At 44.3% G+C, this 19,521-nt stretch overlaps 1 protein-coding gene across 1 annotated transcript in view; it reads left to right on the top strand.

The window, feature by feature from the left end:
* CRB1 (crumbs cell polarity complex component 1) overlaps window positions 1-19,521 on the top strand; it is a 141,405-nt gene that overhangs the window by 110,330 nt on the left and 11,554 nt on the right. The window contains exon 10 of the mRNA XM_088845225.1: window positions 1,046-1,172. Within this exon, the coding sequence (XP_088701351.1) occupies window positions 1,046-1,172 (127 nt within the window). The remainder of the gene's footprint in view (window positions 1-1,045; window positions 1,173-19,521) is intronic.

Here is a 19,521-nt window from a genome sequence, read left to right as displayed (position 1 = left end):
GGAAAATTTTGGCTTTTGAAAATCAATCTACCTGGACTTGGAAAGATTACAACCTAGCTATGAAACCAATTTATTAGCAAGTGCAATCTTCTGATTATCTACTTTGGCTTTTTGTTTAAAATGGAATCTCCAGGACATCCCTGCACTCCCAACGCAGGATGCCTGGGGTTTGATCCCTGGTCAGGGAACTAGATCCCATGTGCTGCAGCTAGGAGTTCACAGGCGGCAACTAAGGATCCCGCTGGCCACAACAAAGAAGCCGTGTGCTGCAGCTGGGATCTGTGCAGCCAAATGAATGAGTGGTAAACAGCCTGCCTGCAATGCGGGAGACACAAGAGATGCAGGTTCGATCCCTGGGTGGGGAAGGTCCCCTGGAGGAGGGCATGGCAACCCATTCCAGTATTCTTGCCTGGAGAATCCCATGGAGAGAGGAGCCTGGTGGGCTGTGGTCCACAGGGTCGCAAAGAGTTGGACATGGCTGAAGTGACTTAGCACTCGTGCGTTATATAGAATGGAATTCCCAAGGGAAATAATCCAAAAGCCCCCAGAACACACCAAACACGTTTTTCTGCTTCTTACGGGCTTCTCCCCTTCGCCTGGCACGCGGATGCTTTAGAACCCTCACAGCCCCAGTGGAGGTCTGCTCTGTAGACGCTGGGTTGAAAAAATACAGCGCCCTCTCCTGGTCCCCACGTACCCCAATAAACCGAACTTTTACACAGTGGCAACCACACTAACTCTTGAGGGAAACTGAAGTTGACGTGTGCGTGGCTCCGTTTTGCTTTAGTTTCTAAAGATTTGCACCAGTTTTCTCATTCTAATTAACTGTGTGTGTGTGTGTGTGTACCCATGATTTTCATTAAAACCAAAATCCGTGAAAGGCATTTGGAGGGCTGTGTCCCAGCTGTCGGGCACGCAGGAGGGCGTGGGGATTGCTCGGTCCCACTGCGCTGGCCTGGGCGGGTGAGGCCGAAGCCCTCCCTCCCTGCTCGCGTCACGGCCAGGGTACTGAGCCGGGCCGGGCTCTGCTGTTTCTGTCTTGAAGGTGTGACAAGGACATCGACGAGTGCGCGTCCGACCCCTGCCTGCACGGCGGCCGCTGTCACGACCTGCTGAACGGGTTCCGCTGCGCGTGCGCGCTGGCCTTCGCCGGGCCGCGCTGCGAGCTGGACGTAAGCGGCCTCTCCTTCTACGTCTCGCTGCTGCTCTGGCAGAACCTCTTCCAGCTCCTCTCCTACCTCATCCTGCGCCTGAATGATGAGCCTGTGGTCGAGTGGGGAGAGCAGGACGATTACTGACCTGCATCTGAGCGCTCCCAAACCTGAAACCGCGGCTTTCAGGAAATTTAATCATCTTGAAAACCAAATTCAAGGCTTATTTTAAGCATATTGCAAAGCACTTTACGAGTGTAGCAAATATTTACTTATTCTGGGTCTAAATGCAAAGCAATATTGCTCTCAATGCAAGCAGAAACGTCTCCTGTCGAGAATATTGAGTACAAATGTGCCATCATTCTAAGCGCGTCTGTATCGGAAGGACCCTTGTGGGCAGAGAGCGCTTTCTCCCGCACCCTGCTCTCGTGGGCACCTTCATAGTGTAAGTCACCCCCCCAGCCTCATCCGCGGTCAGCCTTGTCCTTTCATTCTCTTATTGAGGACACAACAGAGTTACCGATTGATTTTTTTTTTTATCCATCTATGCTGTGTTGCCACTTCTCTGGTAAGTTAAAAACATGTATAAAGAGAAAGTGGAGAATCCCATGAAGTTCCTCAAAATGTAGAAGGAAACTATTCAGATATAATTGGGATCAGTTTTCAAGTTACTCCTTACCAGTGTAATTTATAATTCCATAAAACCTTTCTTCTTCACAAAAAATGACAGATAAAACTTTTTTCCGTTTCTTTTTTCCTGCAATACTTTATATACAAATAACTTTTTGTTAATTGCTTATAAATTTATGAGCTTATTGACTTTCCTATCAAATGAACTAATCACAATTGCTTTTCAATACATATTTTGAAAAGAAAGAAATGCTATTCTATAGGTATATACTAAAAATACAATTTATAAAACTTGAATTTCCTGGAGGCCTATTTTTCTAAAATTTGCAAGTAAATTTATCTTCTTCAGCTATATTTCTGAAGAGAAAACATACTACCTATATTATAATCAAAATATATTTGGGACTATGATTTTTTAATAGATAAGTACTTGAAGTAATGGATTTACCAAGTAAATTAATAAGGTATGCAAAGATTAATATATATTCTTGCTTAGCTTTAGTACAATATATATTAATTAGAAAGTAACTTTATTTACTAGTATTTTTATTGCTTCCGCTGGCTGACTTACTGTCATTTATGCTAAGTTTCTTTGTGTGGACATACCTTCACAAGGAGCCATGATTAGTGTTCATTTAAAGGGAAAATAGGTTGATCTTATGAATTAATTCAGAAAGCAACTATAATAACAAAGGCCCGCCAAATATCATTTTGTAAATGCGTTTGTGTATTTAGGAGTCACCTAGGTTTGAAAATGTGAGGGTGTTTTATCCATTGGGTGGTATCCAATACTCACTTAGTTCCTTTTTTTTTTTTTAAGAAAATTGTTTTCCTGTGGAAATTACAAGCTAAATTTAAATATAGCATGATATTAAAACTACAAACTAGTATACTATAAAAGCAAAGGAAATAAACTCAATCTTATTTTTCAATAGTTATAGAGGATTTTATACATCAAATTTCTATGCTGTGGAGTGCTGGTAGGCACTAAACTGGAGAAACTCATATTGAAGTTTTCTTTCCTTTCTACTCCCTACCCCTTCAGACAGCTCGTGCTAACCCACCATCTCAGCTGACCTGCTGCAAAGTTAGATTTCCTAACAAGAGACTTGGAGAATCCCTTCCTATCAATATTTGCTTTCCCAGATTATCTGAAGTAACCATGAAATCGATTATAGCCAAAGGCCACACATAGAGTTTTCACACTTACTCCCTCTTGGGCACGTCTGTACTTACAGGTCATTCCAAATATAACGTGTTTCCTTCCAGATGTATTTCTGAATCACTCACCATTTCTTTCTCCCTGCGATTCTAGTGCGTCTGTGCTCACGGGAATTGTCAGTTGCTTTTCCGTTTCCCAACATCTTGTCATTTCTGACCTGAAAACCCTGTCCTTCTTCTCTGTCGTCTTCTGTATTTTCAGTTGCTTTGTGTGACTCCAGCTTTTGCACATTTGCACGGAAAAATAAAACCATTGTTTCTGTGTCTCTACTCATCTTCTGATATCTGTCTTTATTTGCCTGTGTCTTGCACGCTACGATGGCCACAAGTCTGGTGCACGTGCAGGTACACACACACACAGAAGAACCTGTGCTGATCACCCTGGATTGTAGTCTTTTCCCCCAGACACGTTCCTGCAGGTAGACAGCTGTGCCCGTCTAGGTCAAAGTTCCATGTCCATTCCCTCTATATCCAGACATTCCTCTAGTTGGGATTCTCGAGTTGATGACATCCTTAATTGTTCTTACTGGGGACGTGCAGTGTCCCCGGTTAACCTGGCTCTTGAGAAGGGGCCATCTCACTTGAGTGACAGAAATCTACACAGGCTCCTCTAGACCCCGCCTCTGAAACATAACCTGTAGTGGTTGAGTTAGAAATGTTACATTTTGCTCATTTTTAAGGTTCAGCATTTGAACTAAACAAGGCTATGTGTCTGTTTTTGGCTGTGCCATTTCCTCCTGCCTGTAAATGTGGTTTTTATCACCTTTCTTTTTGGAGAACAGAGAAAGTTGCGAAAATAGGGAGGTTTGGAGAAATCAGTGTTTTGACAGCACAGAAAGACGAATTTAACACTTCCGAGAAACTTCTCTGGGCCAAGCATTGTGATAAGCCTTTCATAAATACATATTTTTCACTGTAAGGGCAACCAATATCCCTCACCTTCCAAATTCTTCACTAAATTGTGTTTAAAGATCCCTTTGCCATATCTGAGCATTACAGCAGAAGTTGTTCAGCTTTAATTTTGCAAAATTTAAATGGAGTCTTTTCTGGCTATAGTGATACATAAAATTTGAGTTTAGTGATTTCGGAAGAATACCAGTGAAGAAACTATGAAAATTATTCTTAACTATCAAAATCATTAGTAATACGGACTACTTCATTTCTCAACTTTATTTTTTTTTTATTTATTCAACAAATGCTGATAAATACCTTCTATGTGCTGTGCCCTGGACTAGAGAATTCAACTGTAGATTAGACACAGCACATGCCCACAAGCTGAGGATCTCATCCTCGCTGAGGATCTCATCCTCTTTGAGGATGTAGAGCAGCAGGGGAGGAGATTCCTGGGTCAGTGTTAGAATGGAACTAAGTGACAGCTCTAGAGGAGTACAGAAGAGGGGCATTTTCACCTGGTCTTCAAGGCAGAAGTAGAAGCAGTGACAGATTTTATTTTCTTGGGCTCCAAAACCACTGCAGATGGTGGCTGCAGCCACAAACTATGCTTGCTCCTTGGAAGGAGAAGCTAGATAGCATTTTAAACAGCAGAGACATCACTTTACTGACAAAGATCTGCATAGTCAAAGCTTTGGTTTTTCCACTAGTCATGTACGGATATGAGAGTTGGACCATAAAGAAGGTTAAATGATGAAGAATTGATGCTTTTGAACTGTGATGTTGGAGAAGATTCTTGAGAGTTCCTTGGACTGCAAGGAGATCCAACCAGTCCATCCTAAAGGAAATCAGTCCTGAATATTCATTGGAAGGACTGGTGCTGAAACTGAAACTCCATTACTTTGGCCACCTGATGTGAAGAGCTGACTCATTGGAAAAGACCCTGATGCTGGGAAACATTGAAGGCAGGAGGAGAAGGGGACGACAGAGGATGAGATGGTTGGATGGCATCACTGACTCAATGGACGTGAATTTGAGCAACTCTGGGAGAGAGTGAAGGAAAGGGAGCCTGGCATGCTGCATTCCAAGGGGTCACAAAGAGTCGGACACGACTGAGTGACTGAACAACAAGAATACCTTCACAGTCCATCCGTGCTGTTGCAAGTAGCAGGGTCTCTCTCATTCTCTTGACTAAGTTGTTGTTGCACCCGGGATCTTCTTGGCTTCACGTGCGATCTCTTGCTGAGGAGCATGGATTCTAGTTGTGGGGCACAGGCTTAGTAGCTGCTCGGCATGTGGATCTTAGTTCCCTGAGCAGGAGTTGAACCTGTGCTCCCTGCATCGCCAGGTGATTTTCAACCACTGGACCATCAAGAAAGTCCCCCCAGATCATTTTAGAAAGCAAGTCTCCATGTTATAATCCAGTTAACTCAACAAAAGACTCAAGGTGAATAATGAAGGTGATTACACCATGTTAACTATTATTTTCTTGAGTTATTCCTGTTGGTTTTTACTCAAGAAGAACTTTTAACATTGGTTCATCTATTAAAAATAGAGTCGTGATTAATGAAACAAAACAGTTAGTATGCAAGTGAATATCATGATGTTGTCTAGTTGAACATAACATGAATTTAGTTTCTCCCAATTTTTTTCAAGAATTAAATGTATAGATTCTTATATAGACTTTCTTCTTGACTGATTTACATTGGGTTTGGGAAAAGAGGGTGCAGCTCATTGAATCCATTGCTGATCTTTTTTGTGAAAGTAAATGCAGAAAACTGGGCACACTCCAGGGGATTTTATATTTGAACAAATTTAAATATCAAGAAAACTGACTTGAAATTGGTACTGTTTTTTAATATTTTTCTACTTGAAACTTTTGTGATTCATATATGTATTATATGAATATTATTTTCCTAAGCTTGATAGAAATAGAAAGAGTTCTTTCCTTCTGAAAGGACATAAAGATATCATGGGCCTTATCTTCTTCTCACATTGTAATTACTGAGTCACAGATTGTTTCCTGTAGTATGGAAATCTATTGGAAACTAATTGTATAGAGGAAAGAAGTAACATACTAAATATAGCTCCTCTGAAAACAAATAGGCTATTTGCAATGAAACATATTTAATCATTTGGAATATGATCATTTTATTGTCTGCCTGACTTTAGTTGCACATAAAACTCTGAATAATGTTATTTTCACTCAATTCCCCTAACATTTTTTGATAACCCTATTGCTGAATAGCAAGACTGTGTTATGAAGGAGATTTGAGGTATCCATATACTTGTTACTCAAAGTGGCAAATTACATATTAATTTTTGATGAATGAGTGAAATCACTTTAGTTCCATGCATGCTCAGTCATGTGCAACTCTGTGCAACCCCATGGAGTAGCCCACCAGGCTCCTCTGTCCATGGAATTCTCCAGGCAAGAATATTGGAGTGGGTTGCCATTTCCTCCTCCAGGGGACCTTCCCAACCCAGGGATCGAACCCCATCTCTTGAGTCTCCTGCATTGACAGGCAAGTTCTTTACCAACTGTGCCACCTAGGAAGCTGAAAAAAAACCTCAAGAAAACATTTATTTTAAAGCTCATATATCCCTTTGAAGTTTTCAATAGCCAGTATTATATATATCATGTGGAGTAGGTAATGAAAATTAAATAACCTACTGATATAACGAATGAAGTGTTTTTAAGATGAGTTCAAAGTGGCATTTTCTAACTTTGAGAACCGTGTGTGTGTGTTAAGCCTGTCCCACAGTTATTAAGATATAAATGATGGTACATATTAAGTACCGAAAATCTGTGCAGTTTTCCTACCAAATTCACAGAATGAAAAAGTATAGTCTTGGTCATTAGTACCCTCTCTGGGGATGGTAGGGTCTTGAGGATCAGTGATCCACACTTTCCACTGTGCTCAGTCACTTCAGTCGAATCTGACTCTTTGCGACCCCGGACTGTAGCCCACCAGGCTTCTCTGTCCATGGCATTTCCCAGACAAGATCCCTGGAGTGTGTGCCATGGTCTCCTCCAGGGGATGTTCCCGAGCCAGGGATCAAACCTGAGTCTCCCACATCTCCTGAATTGCAGGCAGATTATTTACCACTGAGCCACTGGGGAAGCCCACACTCTCCCACAGAAGAACATTATTTTCTTTTTTTTTTTTTTTTAGTAATTTATTTTTTATTGGAGGCAAATTATTATACAATATTATATTGGTTGGTTTTGCCATACATTGACATGAATTCGCCCCGGGTTTACATAAGTTCCCCCTCCTGAACCCCCCTCCCACCTCCCTCCTCCCTTTATCCTCCCTCTGGATCATCCCCGCATGCCAGCCCCGAGCATCCTATAACATGCATTGACCCTGAACTAGTGATTCGTTTCACATATGACAACATACGTGTTTCAATGCCATTCTCCCAAATCATCCCACCCTCACCCTCTCCCATTTTCATCCAAGAACCAAATGCACAGAAACCCTGTTATTCATGTTGAAGTGAAATTTGATATAAATTTGCTCTTTTCTGAACCATTTTCCCAGAGGAAGCTTAGCTTCACAAAGACATGGGCGCTCACCTGTAACATAGTCACGTGGACACCCAGGGACAGTCTCAGGGCAGCACTCCAGGATGTATCTAATTTGACTTCCTCTTTGCTTTTAGGAGGCTTCCCTGGTGGCTCAGATGGTAAAGCGTCTGCCTGCAATTCGGGAGACCCAGGTACAATCCCTGGGTTGGGAAGATCACCTGGAGAAGGAAATGGCAACCCACTCCAGTACTCTTGCCTGGAAAATTCCATAGACTGAGGGGCCTGGTGGGCTACAGTCCACGGGGTCGCAAAGAGTCGAACACAACTGAGCACCTTCACTCACTCACTCGCTTTTAGGAAAGCATTCCATTTACAGCAGGCTGGACAGGGCCCCTCAAAACCAGTGATTCTGGAGAGGAGTGTAAGTTCTCTTCTCTTCAAATATGGGTGTGTTGAATCGTTAAAATCTATGCCTTCACCTCTTCTAAACCCAGAACAAGCTGACCAAAGTTGCAACTTTTAAAAAAGACATTTTAAAGAAAATGTAATTCTTTGCTCTTTGAATTCTCATTTTATCCTTCTTTGCCAGGTCCAGTATGTATATTCTCAAAGTTGCCACTGAAGGCTTCCTTTCTCTTCTGCCCTCCCCCATCAACACTGGGGGCTTTCAAGCTCCCACACCTTCCCAAATACACCTCCATTGTAACATATAATGATAACAACACTGATGGAGGTTATTAATTGTAGAGTCCTTCCTGTTGTAGAGTCCTTCCTGGGAGCCAGCCACTATGCCTAAGGTCTCACACATTATCTTGATTATTTGTCACAAATGTCCCAAGACTTAGATGATATTAATTTTCCCATGTTACTGATGAGAACACAAAGTCCAAGGTTAAGTGCCTTTCTTGAGCAGATCAAGTTCAGAAGGTGCAGGACCCGTGTTCAGGTTCTGGGGCACGTGCCCCACATATGTGGGAGCAGTAGGGCAGACACCTTGATTTGTCTGCCAAGTTCTCCGGCCTGTGAGCTCCTGGAAGGCTGTTTAACTCTGTAAGGTCTGGACCTGGCAGCCCTGCCTGACAGAGCAGGTGCTTCAGTCCTTACTGAAGGGATGAGTGGATGGATGAAGGAATGGTGGGTGGCACGTGGTTTGCACAGGGGAGGGGAAGGCAGGGAAAGTTTCTCCCAGAAGATCATTGACCCAGGTCTTACAGAATGAGCAGGAATTTTCTTAGCAACACAAAAAGCCCGTTTTCCCCAGACATCTTTTTTGCTTTGTTTGATTGTTTGTTGCCAAAGGGCTGATTAAATTGGTTCTCATAGAAGAAATTGTCACAAATAAAGTTGTGTACTCTTAGCAGAGAGCTCAGAATCCCAGGTTCTCACTGGGATTCTGCAGTGAGATGTGCTGCAATGTGTTTATAATTACACGTGGCCTAGATGATCAGGCGTTTGTGTAACGGCGTCTTGATATTTGCAAGAGTGTGAGAAAGGAACCCTCAAGACCAAGCATCAGAGCATCGAGTTCCTTCGGGGTCACGGGAGGAGGGTTAGAGGTCTGAGAGAGGCAAGGAGATTTACGGCACTGACCCTACAAGATGATAAACACGGGACAGATTGTTGAAGAGCCCCAAGCAGTGAAAGAGGAAAATGTGCTGATGAAATTCAGGCGGTTCCAGGAGGCCAGGAGGACCCAGGAAAGAGTTAGAGCTGTTCCCAAGGGGAAGGGTGCCCGACAGCTGCCCCACGAGGGCACGGACATGGGTGAAATAGCCTGTATTTGCCCCAAGAGCACCATTAGCAAGACCAACGCTTATCATTTTTTCACAGCGCTGGTTGTCAGAAAAGCCTCTCGAAGAGATTTCCACTTGTTCCCCGCTTTCTGAGTTCAGCTGAGTCTGAGGGGCTGAGCCGTCCGCCTGCTTCTCCTCCCCGCTAGATCACCCTGCCTCTGAGCCACCTCTGTCTTCCAAGACTGCTCCCATGGGCTGAACTGACGGGCGGGCCTCCCAGCAGGAAGCCCAGAGTCCTGTCCTTTCACAGGTCCCACCTCGAGGCCGGGAACTGCTGAGTCGCTGCTGTCCCTGGGTGCCCACTGAGAGTCAAGGAGGTGACCACACACACAGCGTCAAACAGGCGTTTCTGCACCGTGTCTGAGAGTGGACAGACACAGCGAATCAGGCAATCAGGGAGATGCATAATCCCTACTCCGAGCACGTCAGTGAAACAACAATCTGGTTTTGGAGGAGAAAGAGAAGCCACAAGACATACTGAAAACAGCCCCTAATTTATGGTACTGAGTGAAAGCACAGGATGAATCGCAGAGGTTTGGTCACAGCCAGTTATTCCAAGAGGGGGAGTTTTCAAGGAGGTTATGGGAATTCGACTAGGCCATAAAACACGAGCAAGATTATTTGCAGAACAGAAAATGGGAGAGCGTTCAAGAGAGAAGAAAGGTCAGGAGTAAAGATGCGGTGGTGGGAACCGAGTTTGGACGATGTGAGGTACAAAGGGACCAGCCCTGGCTGGGATGCCGCAGGATGCTGGAGTGGCGGGGTGTGAGATCAGATAGATTCAGGCGAGGGCTGGATTACAGATTAGATCGTCCAGCTCCTGTCTGAAACCCAGCCAGGGGAGGACAGAGTCGTTTCATAATAACCTGATTTGGGCCGGCACCACGCTGTCCTCTAAATTATTTTCAATAGGCTGTGATTTTCCATGGGCTTCCCCTCACTCTGATTAAAAGGGTTCCCTTCCACCAAAAACAGTAGCACCTTTCTTTAATGATGGTTTTATCTGACTGATGGAAACACATCAATGATATTCTCGGACTTATTCTTTCCCATTGGAACTCAAACTAATTACAATTTTCTCCTTGTTCTAGATATTTTTTTTCTTTGAATTATGCTGTTAGGGCAGGAAATTTTGTTGAATAGGTCTGGTTGGGGGGTTGGTTTTTCTCTAACTTATTAAAGGCACATATTCTTTAACCTGACTTCTGATTTCTGCTAATTAAAGATTTCTCTAGGCATAGTTCTGGGTTACTAAGTTTTGCTTTAAGCATCTTTTTTAAAAAAAAAAAAAACTTCATTTGAATCTTTCTAAAGTTCTTTTTCATTAATTGAGGATTTTTTAGGCCTGTGATGCTCTCCCCCTTTCTTCTCAAAGGACCAAAGGCATGTTTTGGTCTGAGGAGGTTCAAGTTTAATCAGATTAAGTCTCCCTTCTCTAAAAACTGAGCAAATTCCCTGGATCAGCACCACGAAAAAGATTCTTTGAGGCAAAATAGACTAATGAGGCTATCATTCCTCATCTTGAAGTATGTAAAATTAAGAAAGGCATTTGCTCACTTTTTAAAATGTCCCAGTTATGCAAATCATTATAAAATAGACCAAGATGGAGATGAAAAGTGTTAGTTGCTCAGTTCAGTCGCTCAGTTGTGTCCGACTCTTTGCAACCCCATGAACCGCAGCACACCAGGCCTCCCTGTCCATCACCAACTCCCAGAGTCCACCCAAAGCCATGTCCATCGAGTCGGTGATGCCATCCAACCATCTCATCCTCTGTCGTCCCCTTCTCCTCCTGCCCTCAGTCTTTCCCAGCATCAGGGTCTTTTCAAATGAGTCAGCTCTTCACATCAGGTGGCCAAAGTATTGGAGTTTCAGCTTTAACATCAGTCCTTCCAATGAACACCCAGGACTGATGTCCTTTAGGATGGAGTGATTGGATCTCCTTGTAGTCCAAGGGACTCTCAAGAGTCTTCTCCAACACCACAGTTCAAAAGCATCAATTCTTTGGTGCTCAGCTTTCTTTCCAGTCCAACTCTCACATCCATACATGACCACTGGAAAAACCATAGCCTTGACTAGATGGACTTTTGTTGACAAAGTAATGTCTCTGCTTTTTAATATGCTGTCTAGGTTGGTTGTAACTTTCCTTCCAAGGAGTAAGCGTTTTTTAATTTCATGACTCCAATCACCCCATCTGCAGTGATTTTGGAGCCCAGACAAATAAAGTCTGACACTGTTTCCCCATCTATTTGCCATGAAGTGATGGGACCAGATGCCATGATCTTCGTTTTCTGAATGTTGAGCTTTAAGCCAACTTTTTCACTCTCCTCTTTCACTTTCATCAAGAGGCTTTTTAGTTCCTCTACACTTTCTGCCATAAAGATGATGTCATCCGCATATCTGAGGTTATTGATATTTCTCCCAGCAATCTTGATTCCAGCTTGTGCTTCTTCCAGCCCAGCGTTTCTCATGATGTACTCTGCGTATAAGTTAAATAAGCTGGGTGACAATATACAGCCTTGACGTACTCCTTTTCCTATTTGGAACCAGTCTGTTGTTCCATGTCCAGTTCTAACTGTTGCTTCCTGACCTGCATACAGGTTTCTCAAGAGGCAGGTCAGGTGGTCTGGTATTCCCATCTCTCAGTTGTGTCCAACTCTTTGTGACCCTGTGGACTGTAGCCTGTCAGGCTTCTCTGTACGTGGAATTCTCCAGGCAAGAATACTGGAGTGGGTTGCCTTTCCCTTCTCCAGGAGATCTTCCTGACCCAGGGATCGAACCCAGGTCTCCTGCATTGCAGATGAACTCTTTACCATGTGAGCCACCAGGGAAGCCCCACGGTAGAGGTGGTTCGAACATTTCTTTGGTTAGTATAATTTTGTTTTCAGAGCTTGGGAAGCCAGGAGTTTCTGAAAGAGGACCATTAACTGCCCAGGGAGAGTTACCAGTTCAGGACATGGGCAGCCCACTGGCTCAGGCGCCTGCTGACCAGAGCCCTCTCGTATCTCTTTCACCAAGATCTGGGCCTTCTCTGATGGTGAGCTATCTAGATGACCCCAAGCGCGCCAAGAGCAGCACCTCATTTAATCCTAACATCAGTAGGAAGGTTACCGACACTTGACAGATGCAAAAACTAAGGCCCAAACAAGTTAAATGATTTACTGAGATTCATCACTGGTTTTCCTCCATAAACACTGTCTTGGGTTTCAGTTTCCTAATTTATAAACACAACACCTGGAGATTGTTTTTCAGCAGACTACCCTACCTGAATATTTTAGAGATGTTCACGTTTCGTAATTATATAATAGGAGTTTGAAACAGATATCATCATATATAAACCCCCTCCAGCATTCTTGCCTGGAGAATCCCATGGACACAGGAGCCCGGCAGACTACAGTCCATGGCATCACAAAGAGTCAGGCACGACCAAAGCAACTCAGCACACATGCATGCACATATATAAATTACAGAAATGCAAGTTTTTCACGAGACAGACTATATCCAGGTAACTCTGGAATTTGTTGAACATTTCCAGGGAGAATATGAAAAATGTAAATGTAAATCTTGTAAACAAAGATTGTAGTATCTGCTCTGGGGCCCCCATGGAATCCAGAATAACCTATTTGTGTTTATGATTAAATCCTGTGAATGCTAAAGATATTCACAGCGGGCAGTATGTAAATTATTCTAATTTGCAGCTTCCTGAGGGTAATGGTCCTGTATGTTTGAACTGGGATAATTCCTTCGCTACTTAAATTACCAAAATAAATGTCCTTCAATTATAGTAACCAATATAAGCATCTTGCACGGAGAATCCCATGGAGAGAGGAGCCTGGTGGGCTAGAGTCTGTGGGGTTGCAAAGAGTGAGACACCCAAAGCAACTTAGCACCCATTGGTGCCCATTAAATTACCACTAAATTACCAACATAGATGCTGCTGAACTGTAGTAACCAATATAAGCATCCCTATTTAACACTGTATTCGCAGAGCCCTAAGCAATGACTTTAAGCTTCCCGGTCACCTCGCGGGGTCAGCTCGGGGGGTCCAGGTTCTGTGTCATGTGTGTGTCATTTGTCTTCTGCCTTGAGACAGTAATGGTGGTGTTTGGACGGCAGAGGGCAGGCTCCTGCCATGTGCGCCTTTGTACAGAGGCGTTCCTGGACGTAAGGAGCCTGGGAGGCCCTTTGAGAGCATCACACAGGCGAGTGCCTTTCCAGAGGGTGAAGCATTTGAATGGCTCCCTGTTCAAGTAAAATATTTGGGGAGGGAAGAGCTGGCTGGGTCCTGTGTGTTGACTCACACGGCCCTGTGGGCTGAAGCGGATTTGACATGGACACCATCCTTGGTCCAGTTCTCTTTTCAGGATTTGTTCACTGATGTCCTCATCAAACCAGCCCGTCCTAAAGGAAATCAACCCTGACACTTCGTTGGAAGGACTGATGCTGAAGCTGAAGCTCCATTGATTTAGCCACCTGATGTGAAGAGCCGACTCCTTGGAAAAGACCCAGATGCTGGCAGAGATTGAAGGCGGGAGAAGGGAGTGACAGAGGATGAGATGGTTGGATGACTTCACCGACTTGATGGATATAACTTTGAGCAAGCTCGGGGAGTTGGTGATGGACAGGGAGGCCTGGCGTGCTGTGGTCCATGGGTGGCAAAGAGTCAGATGTGACTGAGTGACTGAGCTGAACTGTCCACATCCCAGTGGTCATGGATTGCAGTCACAGTGACCAGCTCCTGCTGAGTTCTCCGAATTCAAAGTGAGGTCCAGGTCGGTCTTGATGCACAGACCAACCAGGCCGCAACCAGGCCGTGTTCTCTTCCTGAGAAGTAAGCCGAGCGTCACCTGGATAGATCAGGCACTGCCTGTCACCAATGTCAAGCTTGCTTCTGCATTTGTTTTATGGTGCTATCTAACTTGTCGACTCAGCCAAAAAGAATTTGCGCGCCTACAATGTGTTATGAACTTTGAAGTTGACAGAAGAGAAGATGCTATATTCTGTTTGAATACAGCTTTCTAAATATAGAAAAGTATAGATCTTGAAACCATACATTAAGACATTAGTGTGTGATGAACCATAGGAGTCCATAGCCGAAAATATGCCAATTAGAATTTTTGCCACACAAATTTAGAGTATGTTCTTATAAACAAAAGCAGGTAGACTTATAGCACTTGGTACACAGGCAGTGCTGCCATCCTTGATTCTGTACACGGTGGTGTAGGCCAAGCTTCCCGGGTGGCTCAGTGGTACAGAACCTGTCTGCCAACACAGGAGATGTCAGAGACTTGGGTCCCATCCATGAGTCGGGACGATCCCCTGGAGGAGGAAGTGGGAACCCACTCCAGTATTCTTGCCTGGAGAATCCCATGGACAGAGGAGCCTGGTGGGCTACAGTTCATGGAGCTGCAAAGAGCCAGACACATTTGGACACATTTTGTGTCAGATTTTTATGGGTGGTAATGCGCCATTGCAGTGAGACAGCTTAAGTGCATTTGAGGGACTCCGGGATCATCATCCTCATCAACTGGCATGTATTGAATGCGGGAACTGTAAACCATGCTTATATACTTTGTGTAGAGAAAAGGATGCAAGCACATTTTCATGTAAACAATGCTGAGGCCATTTTTTAAAAATCTACAAGAAAATAAAAGCTCCTATATAATAGTTTTGAAACTTAGTGTCTCAAAAATGTTAGTTACTCAGTCGTGTCCGACTCTTGGCGGCACTGTGGACTGTAGCCCACCAGGCTCCTCTGCCCATAGTATTCTCCAGGCAGGAATACTGGAGTGGGTCGCCATGCCCTTCTCCAGGGGATCTTCCCAACCCAGGGATTGAACCCACGTCTCCTGCATTGCAGGCAGATTCTTTACCAGTGTCTCAAAAGGAGTATGAAAACCACTCTGTCATTCACCCAAACTCATGAAGACCTTAAATCCTTTGGCAATGGGTGAAACGTGAGAGACCTCCTTCAGCTTGCCCCTGAGTGTTGCCCAGTGTTCTAAAAACATCATGGACTCCTTCACTCAAGCAGAGGCAGAAGAAATAATATGTTCTGGGAAACTAGGTATAAACGCTTCCAGAAGGATTAACTCCTTTTACTTGGAAACTAGCAAATGGATGTGCAATTTTTAATTATAAATTTTAAAATTTCCATCAGAGTCAATTGTGCTGATGTTAGTCAAACCTAATCTAGGCATTGATTCAAGAACATGCTGATGGAGTCAAAAAAAAAAAAAAACACACACACACACATGGAAACTCGTTAACAAGAAGCTCAATTATCTGCATCTCAGCAAATCGGGCCGGAGTGTCACGTTAATCTGCTGAGCTCAGGCATCCCAGAGCCAGAGGAGATGGCCTCCTCTCCTTCGCTGTTAATATTTACAGTTGGAAGCAATACCTGGCTGCGATCTGAGTGCTGCACCTCCCAAGGCAGTTGTTGGCTTGATACCTTGTTTTCTGACACTGCAAAGTGAGGAAACAGCTACCTTCTTACTCATTGCCTGATAACATTGTGTGAAAACTGGAGGGTAGCACAGGGCTGCTTCGTACAAGCAACAACCCTGGGAGATGTTTCTGCGTTGCTTTGTTTCTTGGTAGACATGCTGGGCTGTTAAAAGCATAGGATTGAAAGTCGTGAATTAGGGGTCCCTTTCTTTGTTCTTCCGCTGAATTTTTCAGCATCTATGCAGGCACTGTTTAGAGAGACAGCTTTGCTCCCAGATAGCCACTGTGTGCCAGGCACCTCCCTAGAACTCAGACAAAACGCTTCCACCCATCAGCCTACTTTGTCGGAGCTTATTCTGTCGTGCAAAGTCCTAAAACATTAGACCAACACCAGTAAGCAGAGAAGCGCTGCTGAATGTAAGCACTGTCCACAGCAAGGGATCTGAATATAAAATAACTATTATTACTCATCTCTCAGTGGGTAAATATGTCGAATAAGGGGAACTTGGTTGACATTCAGGGTAAACCTAGGGTTATATCTACACAGTGCTCCACCCAGGATGCATCTGTGTATAAGTGAACAAACCGGGACGATTTGGATACCAGATCTGCTGCTTAAGCATTACTTGGGACAAATTGCTTAAAAGATGTTTTAATTAAGGGCAACAATCTCTGTATCCTTAGACAACTGTGAAGATTAAACTGAGACGGCGTGGCAGAGGCCAGGGACATATTAAATCCTCAGGTTTTAATTACTTTTCCTTTTTCCCCTGTTTACCAACTTTTAGTGGAGAAGGAAATGGCATCCCACTCCAGCATTCTTGCTGGAGAATCCCATGGGCAGAGGAGCCTGGCCAGCTACGGTCCATAGGGTCGCAAAGAGTTAGACGTGACTGAGTGACTGGACACGCACACCCGACCTTTTTGTTCCGAAGTATCAATATTTTACAGCCAATCTCATTGTAGAAAATGGACTGGATAGCGAACAGATGAATTGATGGGTGGAATGCACAAATAATCAACGACCTAGTTGTCACCTTTATGTTAGAAATAATAGGTTTATTCCAGGTTCCTAAGACTGGGGAAAGAGCCCTACAAAACAGTAGCAAAGAAACATTAATACAAGAGAACAAGGAATCCACTGGGCAGAGGCCCAACCTCTGAGAACCTCTCAGGGTGAAAATGCCTCCCAACATGGACATGATTCCTCCCCAGGTCTGCCTCACGGAGGAGCGCCTGGCTGAGGTGAGCCACGTTGTGACTTTTTCTCCTCTCAGAGTCGTAGCAACTCCTGAAGTCGTTAAATCGGAGCAGATGGCTTCCTTTTACACCCCGCGATGTCCGTGGAATGTAAATGTTTCTCCTCACAGCAACAAAGAGTCCCAAGGCTGTGTGTTTAATCTGCGCTCTGCAAGCAGAGTGACCCTGAAAAGAACACGGGTGCGGAGCCAGCCTTTGGAGGGTTGGCAGCGGTCCTCGTAAACAGAACCGGGGAGGATTTCGCAAGCCTGGTGACTAATCACGGTTTGCTTCCTGGGGTTCTTAACACAGCCATGTCCCTGAGGACAAGTCATCTAAGTGGTGGTGGAAGAGAAAAGTTATAGACTCAAGGGAAATAGTCTTTACAGGGAGGGAGAGGAGTGTTAGTCTAGGGTCTGGGAAAAGAAGCAAGGAGGCTGAAGTGGCTTAGTTTACAGTCCGAATTCTCAGTTCTCAGTCTCTTCGGGAATTTAGCAAACAAGATTTCCGTATGTTTCAGATTATTCAAGTTAGTAAGGGGGATATTCTTTGGGCAATTACTCCAAACTTCAGGGGGCGGGCACAGAAATGAATGTAAATAATGAAAATTTCAATATGACATAGAATATGAGACAATACAGTGATCAGCAAAGACAATCCAGAGACAAGCTTTACGCTCCTAGAATATTAACAGCAAATTATTGAACCAGAATGCAATTAAATAAATTAGCTGGGTTATCTTATTTCTTCTTTAAAAGGTCTCTGAACTGGGTAGGCAGCAGACAATCTGATCTCCATTTTATTAAAACGTCACCAGAAGTTAGTGGCAACAGGAGGGGAGGGCATGACCTGTCCTTTGAGCCCTCTGGAGGGAAGGCAGAGAGCTTCTCAGGCAAGGATCTGCTCGATTGTTCTTTCAAAAGGGGACGCAGGCTTGTCGGACACCATAATTACTGCGTCCAGACACTTGGTTTTTCCGTCGCTCAGTCATGTCCACCTCTTTGTGACCCCATGGACTGCAGCAGGCCGGGCTTCCCTGACCTTCACCATCTCCATGTCTTCACCATGAGCTTGCTCAAACTCATGTCCACTGAGTCGGTGATGCTGTCCAACCATCTCGTCCTCTGCCACCCCCTTCTCCTCCTGCCTTCAGTCTTTCCCAGCATCAGGGTCTTTTCCGATGAGTTGGCTCTTTGCATCAGGTGTCCAGACACTTACAGCTCCCAAAATGTAAAGTAACCATCACAGCTAGAGTCTGATCTCATTTTATAATGGGCTATTAAATTCTATACTATATTAATACATAGAGGTAATAGATGGGGAAACAGTGGAAACAGTGTCAGACTTTATTTTGGGGGGCTCCAAAATCACTGCAGATGCTGATTGCAGCCAGAAAATTAAAAGACGCTTACTCCTTGGTAGGAAAGTTATGACCAACCTAGATAGCATATTAAAAAGCAGAGACATTACTTTGCCAACTAAGGTCCGTCTAGTCAAGGCTATGGTTTTTCCCGTGGTCATGTATGGATGTGAGAGTTGGACTGTGAAGAAAGCTGATCGCCGAAGAATTGATGCTTTTGAACTGTGGTGTTGGAGAAGACTCTTGAGAGTCCTTTGGACTGCAAGGAGATCCAACCAGCCCTTTCTAAAGGAGATCAATCCTGGGTGTTCATTGGAAGGACTGATGCTAAAGCTGAAACTCCAATACTTTGGCCACCTCATGTGACGAGTTGACTCACTGGAAAAGAGTCTGATGCTGGGAGGGATTGGGGGTGGGAGGAGACAGGGACGACAGAGAATGAGATGACTGGATGGCATCACTGACTCTGTGGACACGAGTTTGAGTGAACTCCGGGAGTTGGTGATGGACAGGGAGGCCTGGCGTGCTGTGATTCATGGGGTCGCAAAGAGTCGGATACGACTGAGCGACTGAACTGAACTGAACTGAACTGGGGTTACTGTAGTTCTGCAAGGTTTTCAGTTGTTTTTTGTTTAGTTGCTCAGTCATGTCTGAACTGTTTGTAACCTCATGGACTATAGCCCGCCAGGTTCCTCTGTCCATGGGATTCCCCAGGCAGGGATACTAGAGTGGGTTGCCGTGCTCTCCTTCAGGGGATCTCCTCAACTCAGGAATCAAACTTGGGTCTCTTGCATTGACAGGTCGATTCTTTACCACTGAGCCACCGAGGAAGCCAGGGTTTTTAGACTGAGAGTTAAATGCTGTTAGACTTTACTTTTGTCTCTCCAAGAAGGAAGACTGTCCATGCCTCAATACTAATGTAAACAGATCATTATCCCCAGATGCATTTGGGGGCGTTTAGGCAGACTATTAGCAATATCAGACATAAGATTCTTGTGTTCATGTTTGTGTTTTAATTGTGCCAACATTAGAACCTATAGAACTTTACCAAAAGTCTTGTTTGGAATCTGAACGCTTGACTTCTGAAACAACTCTGTGTTCTGAAACTAAATACTATTTGAACCAGCCTTCCCAACATGAAGATTTCTATCTTTGCTGGTGGTAAGATACCCTGGTGTTTTAAGCGGTGACAAGCTCACAGATTTAAGAATGCTTGTTTCAGATCTGGCCAACCTCAGCATGGCAGGCTTCTTG

This window comes from Moschus berezovskii, chromosome 17 (genome assembly GCF_049115385.1).
Source record: "Moschus berezovskii isolate FMDL1 chromosome 17, NW_MosBer_1.0, whole genome shotgun sequence".
In the NCBI taxonomy this organism is placed as follows: Eukaryota; Metazoa; Chordata; class Mammalia; order Artiodactyla; family Moschidae; genus Moschus; species Moschus berezovskii.
Note: the sequence above shows the minus strand (reverse complement) of the source record. Positions and strands in the feature narration are given on the sequence as shown.